General features: G+C 39.5%; 1 protein-coding gene across 2 annotated transcripts; it reads left to right on the forward strand.

Moving 5' to 3' along the window:
* Positions 1–722: 722 nt before the first annotated feature.
* frs3 (fibroblast growth factor receptor substrate 3) lies at positions 723–12,406 on the forward strand. Of its 2 annotated transcripts, none has more exons than XM_028574848.1 (7): positions 723–981; positions 2,967–3,092; positions 3,222–3,310; positions 3,525–3,711; positions 7,105–7,266; positions 9,267–9,388; positions 9,470–12,406. In XM_028574848.1, exons 3-7 carry the CDS (start codon positions 3,245–3,247, stop codon positions 10,790–10,792), a joined length of 1,860 nt encoding a protein of 619 aa, XP_028430649.1. In that variant the 5' UTR covers positions 723–981; positions 2,967–3,092; positions 3,222–3,244; the 3' UTR covers positions 10,793–12,406. The 2 variants fall into 2 exon arrangements, with proteins under 2 accessions (XP_028430649.1, XP_028430650.1); XM_028574849.1 differs by lacking the exon at positions 723–981 and adding an exon at positions 1,345–1,400.
* The last annotated feature ends 5,950 nt before the right edge of the window (positions 12,407–18,356 follow it).

Raw genomic sequence — 18,356 nt, forward strand, 5'->3', positions numbered from 1 at the left:
AACCCCTCCATCAGTCACATAACACCTGTCCTGCAGCAACTTCATTGGCTCCCCATTAAATACCGCATCATTTACAAGATCCTCCTCCTTACATTTAAAGCTATCAACAATCTTGCCCCTCAGTATCTCACCGAGCTTCTCCATATTAAGACACCTACCCGTTCTCTCAGGTCATCTTCCTCCATCCAGCTCATCCTCCCACCTGCTCGTCTGGTCACCATGGGGTCTAGAGCTTTCAGTCATTCAGCCCCCCCACCTCTGGAACTCTCTGCTCCACTACATTCAACACTCTACGTCCATAACCACTTTCAAATCTCACCTAAAAACTCATTTTTTCAGACAGGCTTACTCTCTTTAATTCTTTTATTAATAGTATTATCATGTTATTTTATTGCTTGTTTCTCTGATTGCTTGTTTAATGTATTGAGTGTTTTATTGCTGATTTTGTAAGGTGACCTTGAGTGTTTAGAAAGGCGCCTATAAATAAAATGCATTATTATTATTATTATTTATCATTTTGAGTGGAGGAGGACTTTAATGGCTACACTGGGGAGAGAGCCATATGCACACACATTGATGGGAAAATGTACAGATCACGGATAGAGATTCTTTCCCCTCCCAGTTCAGTGGGGTTTTTGCCCCTCCCCGTCCGTCAGCCAGGCACACCTTTCCTCTCTGGTCCTCCAGCGTTTCTTACCTTCTTGTCGCTTTTCTCAGCCTCGTTGTCTGGCGGTGAACTCTCACCCCAGCTGCTTGGGAAATGTCATACAGGCAGAGGCCCGTGCTGCAGTAGGGGGCGTAATAGGAGGAAAAAAAATAACATTTTTTTTTCTGCTCTCACCGCATCTTTTATCCACGTCTCTGCCGTGCATGTGCCACATCCCGCTACCAGCAGCAGCCGCCGCAGATAACTAATCGCAGTCTCAATGCTCATTTCGCATTAGGGCTGATATAAAAAAAAAAAAAATCCGTGCCAGACATGTGAGTAGCAAACCATCGCTGTCGTCCTGACTGCTATATGTGCTCACGCTATTGTATCCTCACACCAATGAGAACAAATGGTCATTGAACCGTGTCGTTGTGCATTTAGTGTCAGTGTCCTGGTTTCACGGTGGCTGAGCTGAAGTCTTAGCACATTGACGGGGCAGATGAAGCCTCGCTGTCTGCTTGTTTTGGGGGGCTCTGCGTCGGCTTGGCTAATTGAGCAAAAGGCAGTGACTGCTGTAAATAGCCCAGATGGAGGGAAAGCCCATTCAATCACTGGGTTGTATGACATTGTGTGTAATGTAGCCTAGCTCTTTTTTTCTTTTCTTTTTTTTAACTTTGATTTAAGGTAGCCTATCTGTGAATTGGTGGTGTGGAGTCCAGCCTGGCATCTCCAGTCAGATGTGGAGGCCCAGGTTAGAGCACACATAATGCGGCGGTGTTGATCTGAAATGTGTTTGTAGGGCTGTGTAAGTGACAAGTTGCAGAAATGACAGGATGGTCACTGGTGCAGATGTGAGCACAAGAAACAGGAGGTGTTGTTTTGTGTTTACTTTCTTTAGCTCAATGCACAGATGTGTAAAATTGTTTTGTTTTTTAATATTTGTTCTGTTCTGTGTTTACTTTTCACTCCTGATCTGAAGATGCATATGCATAGTTTGTGATTTCCAGTAATAACTATACAGGAAATTCACTGTACTATTTCTTTAATTTGTATATGATTCTGTAATAATTGTTGTATTTCGTCTTGGTTATTTGTGATTGTACATGGAGATGTGCACCAAAATAATCTCAACTCAAAGGTCCACTTACTAGCTTTTCAACTAGGGAGTCTAACTTTACCACCAGTCTAACTTTTTCTCTCCTGATTGGGTGGTACCTCAACTCAGGTTATCAGACAATACAGTGCACAGTTTAAATGTGGATGCCATATATTGTGGAACTACAAATACACTAAATATACTGAATCGGTTAGGGCTGTGCAATTAATCGAAATGTAATCGTGATTATGATTTTTGGCTCCCAATAATCACAAAAACAGAATATTCGAGAAAAAAAAATTATTTAGCTTTGCAAGTAAACTCTTATTTTCTCTTGTGTTCTTCCACTGTTTTTAAGTTCAATAATTGCAACATCTTTCCAGCAGTCGTGTTAAATTATCGTGATTTCAATATTGACCGAAATAATCGTGATTATATTTTTTTCCATAATTGAGCAACCCTAGAATCGGTGCATCCCTACTTTTGAACACATATCATGGTCCTCAACAGGGGATGAAGACATTTTCCCTTCAGTTATGGGGGATATTTCATGTGGACAAGCTCAAAAACTCCCAATTGTCACTGTAACTTTGTCACTAAAAAGTCATAATATTAAATGTTTGGTAATCATGTTTTAAAATATTCTTAATCTATGGATAATTTGAAGGCTTTTCTGACATTTTGTCCTGAGATTTGATAGTAGAGATGTAGTCCTGCATAGCCAGACCTATCTCCACAGCGCTGTGGAGGAAAGTCTGGCTAGTCCACACAACATTCCTGGATAGGAGAAAAACGTGCTCTGGTTTATTGACATTTTGTTAAACCAATCACACTCGTGTTGGGCATCTTTTAAAAAAAGATAAATATATTTGATTGCCGGTTATAGCTCGGAGGATGTTTCCCGAATCGACCCGGAGTTTAGAATGCCATCACAAAGAAAGCGGAAGGTTAGGGACATCCGGCTGATAATGAGGGACATCTGGCCAAACCACCAGCAGCACCGGAACAATCCCGTAAATGAAACGTTGTCGATATAGACTAGTAGAGAGTTACCAGAAATGAAGGGCAGAAAGAGGAAGGATAACATGTTCAAGTCACCGTGCTGCCCTGACTCCACCTATATTTCTGCTAAAATGACCAACATTTATATTTGATATTTGGGGAATGTATGTATTGACACAAAAGTTCTATGTCTAAACCTGAATGTTGTTGTGGTTTCAGGGGGGAGAACATGATGCTTCTCTTGAAGATGTCAGTCCAACAAACTAAATGGCTAGTGACGACGATGCCCAGTCGAAGATCCTGGGATTGATACGTGAATCCCTTTACACCGATGGCCTGGACTGAGTAAGAAGTTTGTGTGTGGCTGTTCCCTGAAGTTGGATGTTCAGTGTTGTGTTGTCTGAGTTGGATAATTGGCATTGCATTGTGGATATTGTTATTAGCAGTGGGTGATGATGTTCCCTTCCATGACAGGTTTCAGCTGGCCTGCTGAAGCTATGGGGAGCTGTTGGAGCTGTCTGTACAGAGACCCCGTCCGAGACAACCATCTTACTAAATTTAAGGTAAATAATCCCATATTTACTTCAAATTCAACACCTTAGATCTGCTTTGAATTGAGATTTTTGGGCTGTTAATCACCTGTATAACAACCACTACTTATACAGTTTGTTTCCATGTGCCATTATTCTGTAATAAACTAATGTATTTTACAGTGTATTGCAATAATCTGCGTTTACAATTCCTTCTCTCATGTTATATTTCTTCTCCCTGTCCTAGGTCACCAATGTGGACGATGAAGGCAATGAGCTGGGCTCTGGGATCATGGAGCTCACCCAGACCGAGCTCATTCTTCACACACGCAAGAGAGACGCCATCCGGTGGCCGTATCTCTGCCTGCGCCGCTACGGCTACGACTCCAACCTGTTTTCTTTTGAGAGCGGTCGTCGCTGTCAGACTGGGCAGGGTAAGAAACTGTTTTTCTGTTTCAGTATCACAGCTGTAGAGTCATGATGATCATATTTTTTATTTACACAATTTTTACCATTTGTGGTGCTTACTAGGCTTTTTTTTTTTTACTGAAGATATTTCAGCTAGTCACAGTAGGAAAATCACAGGTGTGAATATTAAATTGAATGTTGGCTCAAACTCATTTAGCTGCTTCAGTTTCAGGGTCCTCGTAAAGTATGCATGCTGGATAACTGTCATGTCTTACCGGGACGCTTTAATAGAATGGAGCACTTATTAATGTGATTAGTAACACTTGTGCTTTTTTAAGTCCAAATAACCGCTGTGAAAAAGACTGTCGTTTTCAGACTACACAATATCAGCCTGATAATGGCCAGACCCGACTGGAGTGTCTGGAACAAAAATTAGCTCTTGATGCAACAGCTGTTTGTTTTATCCCATGTAGTCTTTGATAGTGAAAGACAACCAGCACAATAGCTGGGATGCCTAACAACATCCCAACAAAAAGCCTGTCTGAATGTTTGACAACTTCTACAGTCTCAACAGATGTTCCGCAACGTTGGCCCACAAGAGCACAAATTGCAACTCTAAGATCGGGTTATATTCGTTTAAAAATACTTAGCAAGACTTGTTGTCCAACCACATCAAAAATCAAAAGTGATTAGTAAAAGCCTGCTGTCATCAAGCGGGAGAGATCTGGTCGTTGTACATTTTCAGACAGTCCCTCCTGGAAGATACAGTGGGGGAAATAAGTATTTGACCCCTTGCTGATTTTGCAGGTTTGCCCACTTACAAAGAATGCAAAAATCTACAATTTTAATCATATGTACATTCTAACAGTGAAAGACAGAATCCCAAAGAAAATTCCAGAAAATCACATCATATGAATTTATTAAAATTGATAACCATCTGATGAGGAAAAACAAGTATTTGACCCCCTGGACAAACAGCATGTTAATATTTTGTAGAAAAGCCATTATTGGCCAGCACAGATGTCAAACGGTTTTTATAGTTGGTGACAAGGTTTGTGCACATTTCGGCAGGGATGTTGGCCCTCCTCCCTGCAGACAGCCTCCAAATCATTCAGGTTCGAGGTTGTCGCCTGGCAACTCAATTTTAAGCTCCCTCCAAAGATTTTCAATCGGATTCAGGTCTGGAGACTGGCTAGGCCACTCCAGAACCTTGATGTGCTTCTTCTTCAGCCACTCTTTTGTTGCTTTGGCGGTGTGCTTAGGGTCGTTGTCGTGCTGAAACACCCATCCTCGACCCATCTTCAGCTCTCTCACTGAGGGAAGGAGATGTCGGTCCAGAATTCCACGATACATGGCCCCGTCCATCCTCCCCTCAATACGATGGAGTTGTCCCGTCCCCTTGGCTGAAAAGCACCCCCAAAGCATGATGTTGCCACCACCATGCTTGACGGTGGGGATGGTGTTCTTTGGGTTGTACTCGGTGTTCTTTGCCCTCCAAACACGACGAGTTGAGTTGAGGCCAAAAAGTTCTATTTTGGTCTCATCTGACCACATCACCTTCTTCCAGGCCTCTTCTGAGTCGTCCAGGTGGTGAATGGCGAACTTCATGCGGGCCTGTACATGTTTCTTCTTGAGCAGGGGGACATTGCGTGCGCTGCAGGATTTCAATCCATGACGGCGTAGTGTGTTACCAACCGTTTCTTTTGTAACTGTGGTCCCAGCTGCCTTCAGTTGATTCATCAGTTCCCCCCTTGTGGTTTTGGGATGATTCCTCACCGTTCGCATGATCAGGGACACCCCACGAGGCAAGATCTTGTGTGTAGGCCCAGACCGAGGGAGGTTGGCGGTGGTGTGGTGCTTCTTCCATTTCCTGATAACTGCACCGACAGTTGATCTTTTCTCTCCAAGTTGCTTTCCGATTCTCTTGTAGCCCATCCCAGCCTTGTGCAGATCAACAATCTTGTCCCTGATGTCCGTAGAAAGCTCTTTGGTCTTGCCCATGGTGGGGATGTTGGATGCTGGTTGTTTGGGTGTTGACAGGTGTCTTTTATACAGGTAACGAGGTGAGGCAGGTGTATTTGATGTAAATAATTGGTTCGGATTGGGGCTGTGTCTTAAAGAAAGACTAACTGGCTTGTAGGAGCCAGAATACTTGCTGTTTGTCCAGGGGGTCAAATACTTGTTTTTCCTCATCAGATGGTTATCAATTTTAATAAATTCATATGATGTGATTTTCTGGAATTTTCTTTGGGATTCTGTCTTTCACTGTTAGAATGTACACATGATTACAATTGTAGATTTTTGCATTCTTTGTAAGTGGGCAAACTTGCAAAATCAGCAAGGGGTCAAATACTTATTTCCCCCACTGTATTTATAGTGTTGATCTTAGTAATAGTAATAGTTGTTTCAAGAATTAAAAAGAGTGCTTGGAAAGGAAGTTCAAACCCTGGCTCTTTTCTCACCGCTGCACAGCGGACCAATCTATGTGTGAAGCGAGTGTGAATGTCAGATTGGTGGTTTACGGAAAGTTACAGAAATGGTCAGATACCCCAAACCAATTGCGGTGTCGGGAAGGCGCGGAGGGGCGTTTCCAAGGCTATTGGACCATCCGATAAGCAGTTCAAATTTAGTATAATGGCCCCTCAAACAGGGAGAAGCAAAAGATGAATGATGTTTCATTTTATTTAAGTGAATTTCAAACCATTTGACAATACCATGCTCTGTTCAGGAGCATAATACCAAATGAATCACACCTGTGGGTTTAACACACACAGTATGTAAGCTGTGCACCCACACACTCCACAAAGCATTTCTTCATTGCCAAGGGACAATTATTGGTCCCAGGTTCACTTTCTTTTATAAAACTATGATCACGTGTGTAAACATTTGTTGTTATTCCTGTCGGGTGAAGCAAGGTGTGGTCTACACATCACACAAGTTGTGAAAGCCGTGATTGGTCGAGGTCCAACGTGTAGTCTGTCATGTCTCTCGCCAAGTCACACAGCACAACCCTATGACTCTTTTCATCTGCTGATCTGACACTGGTCTCAAAAGACACAAATATCCTGTTGTCTGATTTCAACACATGTTTAACACATCGCTTGTGTTCACCCATGTAGGGTTACTGGACAGGAGGCATCCCATGTGTGCTTGTGAAAACCTTGTAACTTTAACAGTACGAGATGTTAAGATGTTAAATTCTTTAGCAACAGGAACGTTTTTTGGGGGGTAAAAGGAAAAAATATACCTTTTGTAAAACAAAATTGTGAGTTGACTATTTATTGATAGGGTGTGTTATATCAGCATGTATAAATTATTTCTATAAATATGATATAACATATATCCTTCAGCCATGGATTCTGTGTCTTTTTCATTGTTACTGGTGACTAACAATGTTGTTATTTTCCCAATTTGATTAGGAATTTTTGCATTCAAGTGTTCCCGGGCAGAAGAGATCTTCAATCTGCTTCAGGAGCTGATGCAATGTAACAGCATCAACGTGGTGGAAGAGTCAATGATGATGAGTCGCAGTGGTCACACACCAGAGATGGAAATGTCTCGCACACCACAGACTCCCAACAGTGAGTCACACACACACACACACACACACACACACACACACACACACACACACAGCTAATTATACACTTGAGATTAATTGTAGAACTTGCATGCATCAATACAACACTAAATTTAGCAGAATTTTAAAGTTATTAATAGACACTGGTTAAACTGCACTGACTGAGTCACAGGTATAACAGTAACCAAATAACATAAAGTAAACCAGAGACACAGACTGCAGTCATAGACACTTTGATGTGCAGAATTTGTACTTCAGGTCAATCTCTCTTTGATAAATAAAAGAATAACTCAATGAGCCTTAGTTGTCCTTATTTGAATATATAAGTTTATTACAACACAAATCTGGCTCTTGGTACAGCATGTGTTCATGGACATAGACACACCAAAAACTTAAAGTGACATTACATTTGCTCAGACATATACAGTGTATCCCGCATCATGCAAAATGATGTATAATTACAGCACCTTGGAGAAGGCAAAACAGTGTTTTATAACCCAAAGGGTAAAGCCCTTTGGATAAAAAAAACTATTTATAAATAAATGCTATATAAATGCAGCCATTACCATTTGAAATCTGACATGTGTTTGAGAGAATCTTAAAGCGCCCATATTATGCTCATTTTCAGGTTTATAATTGTATTTTGAGATTGTACCAGAATAGGTTTACATGGTTTAATTTTTCAAAAAACACCATATTTTTGTTGTAGTGCACATTGCTGCAGCTCCTCTTTTCACCCTGTGTGTTGAGGTCTCTGTTTTAGCTACAGAGTGAGACACCTCACTTCTGTACAATCTTTGTTGGGAGTCGCACATGTGCAGTAGCTAGGTAAGGATCACATCAGCTAGCTAGCTGTTTCTCTAACTTCAGTTAGTACGAGGCAGGATTAGCCGGGAGACTTCTTCTAAACGAGGGCGCACTTCCAACTTTGCGTGGAATACCCTCAGAACAGGGACATGTAAGTAGTTCTTTTGTAGATTATGGTGAACTTGTGTGTGTTGTAGCAGTGCTTTGCCATTGAGAACAAGTTTCGTTTCGGCTGGTGACGTAGAAAACCCTGCAGATTTTGAACAGCTCACCATTTTTTTCAGGTTTGTATGCGTGTGGAAGCACCAGAGACACAAAATAACACCCATAACACCATAATATTGGCACTTTAAAATCTTTTTTTAATTCATGAATATTCTTTCTAAATTTCATTCATTTTCTTCATTTTGTAAAATATTTCTAGTCCCTCATGGAGAATTTTAAACTTTAAGGGAGTCAAATGACATATTGCACTCTTAAGCAATTTTGTGGCTTAAGAGACTAAATAAATAGTCTTGTTATTGTACCTTGATATATCATCCTCATATCATCTTTTTAAATAGTTCTTGTGTCTCTCAAGCAGAATGTTACAGAAGTCTGTGTCATTGTTAGAGCCGAGTTTAAGAACTGGCTCGTGTCCATGTTGGCAGGCAGCACTTTATTCTTAGATCTGCTGTTGACCCACAGGATCACTTTTGTTGCCTTGGATGATGGTGCTGTTTGCGGTACTGCTCCAGGTCTTACAAATGTTTACTTTGGTGTGACTACATCTCTTTTTACGAGATTATTAGTCTCAAAAGCCATTGACAGGAAGTCCCTTAGGTTCCACTGAGTTTAGCCCTAACAAAGTAAAATGTTATTGTTTTTTTTGTTGTTTTTTGACTTGGCCATAACCACAATGAGCACTGAATCTTCTGAGCCAAGTTAGGGTTTGGCTATGTTCATAAACCAAAAACATTTTAAAGTATGCTTCCTAAAATTACAATAAATCAAGTAATTTAAAAATGAGAACAAAAAAACTGGAGTGTATACAAAGTATATTTACTGTAACTTATCTATGCCCTTTTTAAAGCTTGATACTATTCATAAATGTTTCTCTGAATTCTCTGGGCATGTTTGTCAAACTCACTGAATCAGGGCTCTTGCCTTGCATTTTTTGTCTATCTTTATATTTTCACATACATGTGCTTGCAGCTCCAGCATTCCCTGTCCAGGCTTTTCCCAATGGATACCCTGGTTATCCAATCAGAGGTGATTCCTCCCAACCCTCTCTTGCTGATGATCAAGGACATAGCCTCATGGGTTTGGAAGACCAGGTAAGACCTATTCTTGATCCTTAAAGTTCACTTGTTTTGTGCTAGTTCACAATGTGACCCTGTTTTTATTTTCTTCAATAGACCCACACCTATGTAAATACTGTTAGTATGGAGGGGGATCTCTCTATGCGTCACTGTGTGCACTCCCTGCCTGAGGTGCGGCCCAGCTCTTTCCCTGAAACAACACGGGGAGCCATGCCTGTCGGGGGCCAAGGAAATCCGCAGTCCAACCTGCGGTGCTGTCCCTTGGAGGAGCATAACGATCCTCAGGTGTTCTTAAAGCCGTCCTCACAGGAGGTCAAATTCATGCTGGGCCCCACTCCGGCACAACGCCATCTGCTGGAGAGAGAGAGGGAGAGAGAGAGGGAGAGGCATGCGCACAATCCTCACAGCCTTCAGACAGTAGAGGGTGCAACAGGCTCAGAGACGGAGGGAGACGAGCCCTCCATGCATCTGTGCAACTCTCACTCTTATCATCATTTCCATCACCACACGCACCGGCATCCGGGCCTCGAGCACCCGGACAGCTGCCAGAGTGGCGAACTCACCTATGAGAACATCAACGGGCTGAGGAGCGGCCGAAAGCAGCGGCTGAGCCCCAGCAGTGTGTCGCAATCTGTGGGTTCAAGCAGCAGCAGCAGCACTGGGGACAGTCACACCCACTCCCTCATGCACCCACACGCCCTCGGCCCGTCGTCTCTACCCCTGCAGGGCTACGCCTGCGAGAGGGGCATGGGTGGAGGTCATCGTCGGACAGCTCTGCTTAACTACGAGAACCTGCCCTCTCTGCCGCCGGTGTGGGAGTACAGAGCTCTGCAGCGGGATGACGAACAGGAAGAGGAAGACGATGAGCAGGATGAGGAGGAATATGAGGAAGAAGAAGAAGACTTTGACGAGTACGAGTTCTCAGAAGGCCCTGGGACACCCAACGGGTACCACCAGGATGGTCGGGGCATCCACAGAGATGCCTTGCAGAACTATGTCAACACAGAGCAGGTCCAGCCGCCCCGGCTCCGACACGCCTGCCCTCCGCATCCACGGCCGTGTCAGCCAGACAGAGGGGGGCGAATATTTAGCTTTGATTTCCGCAGACGATCAAGGTCAGGGGTTGGAGGCTGTGAGCACGGCCACATGCCTCCTTCGCGGCAGCTGAATTACATCCAGGTGGACCTAGAGGGAGAACCTCCCTGCCAAGCCATCAGCAGCGGGGGTGCCCAGACCCAGCCACAGCACCAGCGCCTACCACCCAAAAAATGTGGCCCACAGGCATCCCGGCGCAGTGAATGCTACGCAGTCATTGACCTAAAGAAGACCGCTGCCATGTCCAACCTGCAGAAAGCTCTGCCCAGGGATGATGGGACTTCCAGAAAGACTCGCCACAACAGCACAGACCTGCCTCTGTAAACGGTGTTCAAACTGAAGAGGAACAATGAAGACAGATGAGCACACTGGACCCTTCACTGTCATCCATCCATTCAACTGTCGGGCTGACTAATACAGTACAGGTACCTAATCTGTGCATATAAAAGGAAATGAGAAATATCTGAGGAGAATTTGCCATTTTATTTTGTGTTATTTATTAGATATGTGGTGTGAAGCTCTCTCAAGAAATTGGCAGTTTTTGCTGCAAATACTGTTTGCTGGATATATGAGTATTTATATATAAGCATAAAATCATATATACAGTAGATATATATGACTTTATGCTTAGCTATGACTTGGAGCAGAGACCTCTGTTTTCAGTGGAATCAGTCATTGCCATACGGTATTAGCAAATTTGTATTCATAAACCCATCTTCACTTAGACATTTCTTATAGTTTCTATCATTTAGTTAATCTACATCCATGTGTTGTTTTTTTTTTTGTTTTTTTTTTACTTAAATGCTATGAGAGTCAAATATTAGACCCTTTATACAGAATAAGTTGAGTAGCTGAAGGGGCATGAAGGAAGGTTAATGGTTCCTGCAAGATACTGGCCAATATCATACGTCATCATAAGCATCTTAGTGTAATATTGTGGCTAGTAGAATAGATCATTATTTGTTACTATATGTCTATAGAGCATTTTGCACACAATCCTATGGAATTGTATTTTATCATACTTTAGGGAATGGTTTCGTCCAGTCCAAGAAAAATGGAATTAGATGAACAGAAAAGATGGTGATATTTTCAGAATTTTACTAAACTGAATGATGGTAAAAGTAGCACACATGGATTAAATGAGCTTTGGCTCCCTCCTATCCACATGCAGCAAATAAAAAAGTAGCATATCATTTCAGATCACACCTCCTGCACATCGTCCCAGACCTGCAGGAGGTCCATGCAGTTTACGCGGTTTACGCTTGTCACGTTGCACTTTTGACTTTTTGGGCCACTGAAATGCTCTTTGTCTCTACTCCCACTCCACTGGAGCCACAGGTTCGACTGTGTCCTTTTTACCAAAAGCAGGGGGCCAAATATTTCATTGAGATTTTTAGTCAGCATCGTAGATAGGATTTACTTACATGTTTTGATGGAGACATCAACAACCTCAAATAGTGGCATTAAGCTATAACCTCACATAAAAAGTGCTGAATCTTTAATTTGTCAGTTATCTGGTGTGAATGGTCTGTTTTGAAAGGGTCGCAAAGTGAAGATTTTTGTGAGGCTATTTATCAACTGTAGTCAGATATTTATTTATTTATTTATTTATTTATTCTTTTATTTTTAATTGTAATCATTTTGTTTTCCATGTGATGACCAGCTTTTTGTAATCCAGTTGGTAATATGGAGATGAACGTTTCACATCAAATTATCACTGGACTCTGGTGTATTACTGTTATAACTGTGCTTAATTATATTTAAAAAAAAAAAAAAAAAGAAAAAATTGAAAGACTGTATTTATATTTTAAGTGCCAAAACTTATTTGCAAACTGTATGATGAATAAAATCAAACGTGCCATTAGGATTTGTAGAAAACAATATGACATAAAGGCATTAGGTAATAATGGTCGGTAGACAAACTTAAAAAAAAAAAAAGAAGAAAAAGTAATCAACTTTTAAAGGATAAATTAAAACAACAAAAACTGCACATTCCACCTCATCCACATCGACAGCCATTTTGGAGTGAGATATAAGGAAGGTAATCTTGTAGTCTGATAATCACAGCCAGGGTGGTTTTATGCTGCTACATGTAAATACTAAGGTACTTGTCAAAATGAAAATGTATGTGTTTGAACCTATGCGATGTCAGATCTTTTACCATATTGTTAATTGCTAATAGAAGTACCATTGTTCTGTTCTTCTGAAATTATTTCTGAGAAGTAGAAATATATAATGTACCATTTAAGAGTGTTTAATTTGGCCAATATTTCCTTTCATCCACTGTTTTCTCGACAAACTGTCTGTCTGGTAGGAGAGGTAACGGAAGCACAGGCCCATGGATGCTGTCATCTTTTTGTTAAGCACTCATATCAATGTAATATTTGCAGCTGATGGATGAAGGCCAAACGTTCTAGATTTACAGATTGTGGCATTTAGCAATATTCTTTTTTTTTTTTTTTTAAACGGAGCATTCAATGTGGAGATCAATATAGGACGCAAATACAAATTCTTAACTTCTAAGGAGGTTTTTTCTGGCTTCTGTGTGACATGAGGTGCAAATCAAAGATGATTTCTTCAAATTAATTTGGGCAAAAAAAAAACACTTCAAGTTTGTGATGGTTGCTTCTGTTGGGTACTATGTAGATATTTATTTTACATTACATATATTTTATTTACATATTTCATTTCGAATGATATAAAACTGAAATGCTGTCAGAGGAAAGCTAGATACAGTTCAAGTTCCCAAACTTGCAAAATCCACTACTGTTACTATACATTTTTTTTTTTTTAGGTATGATATATTTTTCATTTTATGATTTTAATTATTTTTTAATGAAACCAAAACTGGTCAGTCAATAAAATGTCAAAGTGCACACCAATTTCCTACAGCCCATGGGGCCATCTATTTTTGTCTAAAATTCAAAGATATTACATTTAAAAAGTTACTTTTACAAGCAACCATTTATCAAAATTTTAGATGAATCAATTCTTCCCAGACTCAAATAATCAATTAATAATGTGGTCTTTTTAGATGTGTGATAAAAGGTATCTGCAATTCACTACTTTTATTGGTTATTATTATTATTATTATTATTATTATTGATAACGATTATTGTTTGGTCTATAGAAGGCCCCTCACAATCTTCCTGAACTCAAGGCCATATCTTCAAATTGTCTTTTTTTGCCTGACCAGCAATCCAAAACCCCAAAGTATTCCATTTACACTGATGTAAAAAAGCAAGAAAAGCCTTGCAAATGCAAATTAGTTACTCCGTAAGTGACAGATAAATGAATCCTTTCAGTGCTACTTGTTTGATGGTAACAATAATGTAAAAGTTTTTGTTTCCCAACGCAGAAGCTTTAAACCACTCCAAAATCAAAAGTTAATAGTTTGTATTTTTGTTTGATCGTCATACTTTAATATGACATTTAAAAAGAGAAAGTCTCTTCTATAACAAGAAGGCCGACTTTTAGCAGACATTTTTGACTGTATTTGCAAAGATATTGTCATGATACAATGGAAGGATGTTTACATTTTTGCAATAATAGGTGAATTATTGTTTTGTCGACTTAAATCAGACTAATGTGTGAAGTGTGCAATTTAAATAGTCTATATAGCTGTGGGCTTAATGTGTTTAATCGCCTGTTCTTCTGTGAATCAGCAGTCTTATTTTTAATTCAGGTACGATGTTTACTTTTCAATCGTCATAGTACAATTTCAGCTATGAAAGTACAAAAGAAATATGCCTGTTTTCTTGATTGTCAGACACTGTGTTTTCTTAAACTCACATTAAAGGTGCCATACAGTGGGTGACCATTGCCAGTACTTAAATTAAATTTTTTTTTATTTTAATTTTCAAACCTGTGGTGATGTTTCGTACAGGAATCAGAAAGAGTTTCATCTAATTTCTCAGAATATAGTTACATGTGGTTTTATGGTCATTAAAAAAAAAAAAAAAAAATCCATGTTGAAATGTGTTACCAATCTTTGTTATAACGCAGTAACCTCACCACCACCAATAGCAGTTAACAGGTATTACGGCATCATTACCACATACTCCTGTGTTTACTGATTAATAATTAAAATAAATAGATGTGGTAATTGTTTTTCAAAAAATGCTCATGTGATTTCATTGCACTTCAGTTAAAATAAGTGTCGCTCTAATCCCATAAATCATTGTGATTGGCTCAGAGTGGATGCTATCTCCTTCAGTGTTTATGCTCAAGGCGTAATATACACGGGTATGTGAAATTAATAAGCACTGCCGATGGGTGTGATTAGTTCTGCGGAGCAAGGAGCAACAAGTCGAGATAACGTATCTTGTCGTTAAAGGGATACGCCACCGTTTGTTGAAATAGGGCTTATCACGGTCTCCCCTAGCTGTAGATAGGTGGGCCAATGCATTTTTTGTGCATGCATTGTTTTAGTCCGGTGCAACACGGCAGCGCCACCGCTAGTTAGCTTAGCATAGTGAATGGAATACTATGTTGCCGGTTAGCATGTTGTGAGTAAAAGGGAGCCAACAAAAGACAAAAAAACAACCTAATTACTTGCACTGAGACAAAAAATGCGTTGGCCCACCTATCTACAGCCAGGGGAGACCGTGATAAGCCCTATTTCAACAAACGGTGGTGTATCACTTTAAGTTCCCCAAACGGAATTTATTGAACGGGTTGTTTAACAAAAGGGCTTGCTCTGTGTTTACTGTACTAACATTAATGCCATTTAGTCCATTTAAAGAAATTTCTCACAGTGCCTTTCATATTCAAGCTGGAGAAACATTTTCATTGCTGTTTATGAGGGTGGCCTGAAAAAAAAAAATGCCACCTGTTGAAAGTTTTAAGACTGACCAAGTTGAAATGGGCTTTAGTCAAAGTGGTTTAATACACAAAAAAGTGCCAACTGCTGATTGTTTTACACCATACTGTATTTTTAAATTATGTCTGTTGAAAGGAATGTTTTGAAATTTTGGGAGACATGCATATCTGCTTTCTTGCTGAGTTGGATAAGAAGATGATTAAGTGAGCTCGGATGGGGCAGGGGATGGCACATGATTCATTTTAATTTGCTAGATACCAAATGAGAGTGGTATAAATCATCTCATTGAATCTGGGCAAGAAAGCAAATATCCAAACGTATCTTAAAGAATTTTGATCTATTTCTTTGCGGTTGTTGACATTAAAATTGAAAAATCTGTTCAGTGGTTTAGGAGATGCAGTGAGAATAGCCAAACTCAGTGTATGTTTGTCATTATAATGGCATGTGGCTACAGTGCACTCCACTATTCCTCATCAGCTGCTATTTATTCTCATAGTGCTCAAGAATGTGAAAACAAAATTCCTTTCAGAGATTTCAGTGTTTTTTTTAAATACTTTTCTGATTTCTAAAACTACTAAAAATGTGTAACATAAGTCAGATTACAAGAATATAATAAGGACGGAAGGAAAGGCCAGCAACACGTTTTTCACCATAGTGCTACACATCTTCATCTGTGGTTTTTCATCATCATCATCATCATCATCATCTCTTAATTGATTCTGTATCATCTTCAAAAAATACAGATCATAAATGACATATTGTAAAACCTCAACTTCCTGTCCATGCTATGAGATGGATCTCTGTCCAAATACTGAAAGTATCATATAACTGTAATATCTCTTTATTATTATTATTTTTATTACTATTTTGTGTTTTTTTTTTAATCTGGTTTGTTTTTGTCTGGTGATCACTACCAGAGATGTACATGTACGAGTCTGATCTGTACATTTTTGTGTATTTGCATACAGGTTGCTTTGGCCTAATTTTGTGATTGTTATTAATTATATTAATCTACAATTTACGAATCGAATGAGTGCCAAATATGCTCAAGCATGACTAAATCCGGGACCCACGAGAAACTGCAGGTACTTTCTCTGACTCATCGAGTGAGACTCGAGTGACTTGCTGCTGTTGTAGACTACTTGCGATACAAATGCACAGCTGAAGGTTTGACCGTGCTAAATATTTTTGCTGAAAGGAGAAAATGTGTTTATGTTTTTGTCTTAGTTTGACAAGGTTTCTTCAAATATTTGTTGTATGTTTCTGTGTTTCCCTCCATGGCTTATAAATGAGTATGCAGTAATGGTCTTATCATGCTGCCATTAGAGGTGAATATAACAAGCTAATTTGCTTTATTTGTTGGACTGTCAAAAAGGAACATTTGGGTCATTTTCATTCTCGAATCATTCCACACAGAGATGTATGTTATCTGACCTCTTCATCCCATCCAGTCCCAAAACAAAGTGAGCCTGACATTTGGTGAATTTTACCCTGAATTTGATCAATTATAATGTGGATTCATCCAAAAATGTAAAAGTAAATGTAATTCTAACATTAAAATGAAGCTATGAAAATATCTTATTGCGCACTAAACAGTGTCTATTTTTTTTCTTTAAGTCAAACCTTTAATGTCTCAAAGAATCAATAAATGTATTTGAGTAAAACAAAACAGTTTCCCTCCAGGATCATGTGCCTCTTCAGTTCATAACATGTACAATTTTTAACATTGCATTTACAAGATATTTTTTAAAGTATTCCTAGAATATTTTTATAAAATATACCAGAACAGGCTGCTCAACAATCAAAACAGTACGAGACTTTAAAAAAAAAAAAAAATATATATATATATATCTTTTTTTAATAAAGAAAGAAATGAGTCAGGTCAACACAGCTAATGTGAACCCCGAACCTTTTTGGGCTGATCAAACCTAATCACTTTTGGAGGCGAAATGCTTTGTTTGCTCTCTGGTCTATTTATTATTTTCTGAAGAAACATTGGAGACAGACGTGAAACGGGCCTGTTTAAATGTGTGTAGTACAATACTCAAGCCGTGTGAATAATCATTCATCCTCCAGTCCAGCAGCTAAGAATAACTGCACTGTATGAGGGATGTCTGTACCCTGAGGACGGAAATAACTGTGTAAACACCATTCAAAGTAGATTGCCTTTTTGTTCAGAATATGTACAGCTGTCTGTAGCTCTACATAATATATAACTTATTAGTGGACATAATCATGTTTCCCATTTTTGCTCAAACCAGAAATTAAATCGAGATTTTACTCAACAATTTTTTGCAGCTAAATTTTAACTTCCTTTGAGCATGTAATTAGTATCTGCCAGTGTGTTAACAATTTTAATAATTTGATGTACAGAGAGCATGGTCCTTGTTAGCTCTAGAGATTTACAGCAAACTGTAAATATATGCCTTAAATAGTAGCTGTCTTGTCTTGTGTTTGTATCTGTCTTGTTTTATGGTCATTGATTTATTGTATCAAAAGAAGAGCCTCACAAATAAAGCAGAGCTTTTATTGTTTCTATTGTTTCTACTCTACTTTGCGTCACTAATGTTAAGTCTGCATGGTTCTATCTTAACTAATGCGCTGAATAATTCATTTTGTTCTAACAGAACACCGGTAGAAAGACTGCCTGCACGTGATGCCATGAAACTCCCGCTACAGCTTGACATTTAAGTGATGGATTTCTGTCTCACCACCAAACGTGCCTGAAATATGATCATCGGAAATCTCCAATTTCCCCAGTCAAGTTTTCACTACAAACAGTTCAGCCGCTTCACTGTGTAACAAACAGTAGTTTTTATGTGTACAAACGTGTGACAGTTGAGGCAGGGCAGCACATGTAAAGATAAAGAGATTTAAAGTTTTAGTGTGTAACTTTTTGATATAAATGAACGTCTGTTACATTCAAGCCATTGCCAAAAGAGTTGCTACAAAGCTAATTAAGACTATCAGCTCCACAAAACTCTCTCTGTATTTCTCTGTATGACTATGTTCAGAAGATTGTGTTGTCCGGTGACTTCCCGCACAGAAACTTGAGTGAAGATAATT

Source organism: Perca flavescens, chromosome 4, assembly GCF_004354835.1.
Source record: "Perca flavescens isolate YP-PL-M2 chromosome 4, PFLA_1.0, whole genome shotgun sequence".
Taxonomy (NCBI): Eukaryota; Metazoa; Chordata; class Actinopteri; order Perciformes; family Percidae; genus Perca; species Perca flavescens.

Coding starts and splice junctions, on each gene's coding strand:
- frs3 (XM_028574848.1), top strand. CDS start 3,245: ATGGGGAGCTGTTGGAGCTGTCTGTACAGAGACCCCGTCCGAGACAAC. Junction 7,267..9,266: donor CACACCACAGACTCCCAACA/GTGAGTCACACA, acceptor ATGTGCTTGCAG/CTCCAGCATTCCCTGTCCAG. Junction 9,389..9,469: donor TCATGGGTTTGGAAGACCAG/GTAAGACCTATT, acceptor TTTCTTCAATAG/ACCCACACCTATGTAAATAC.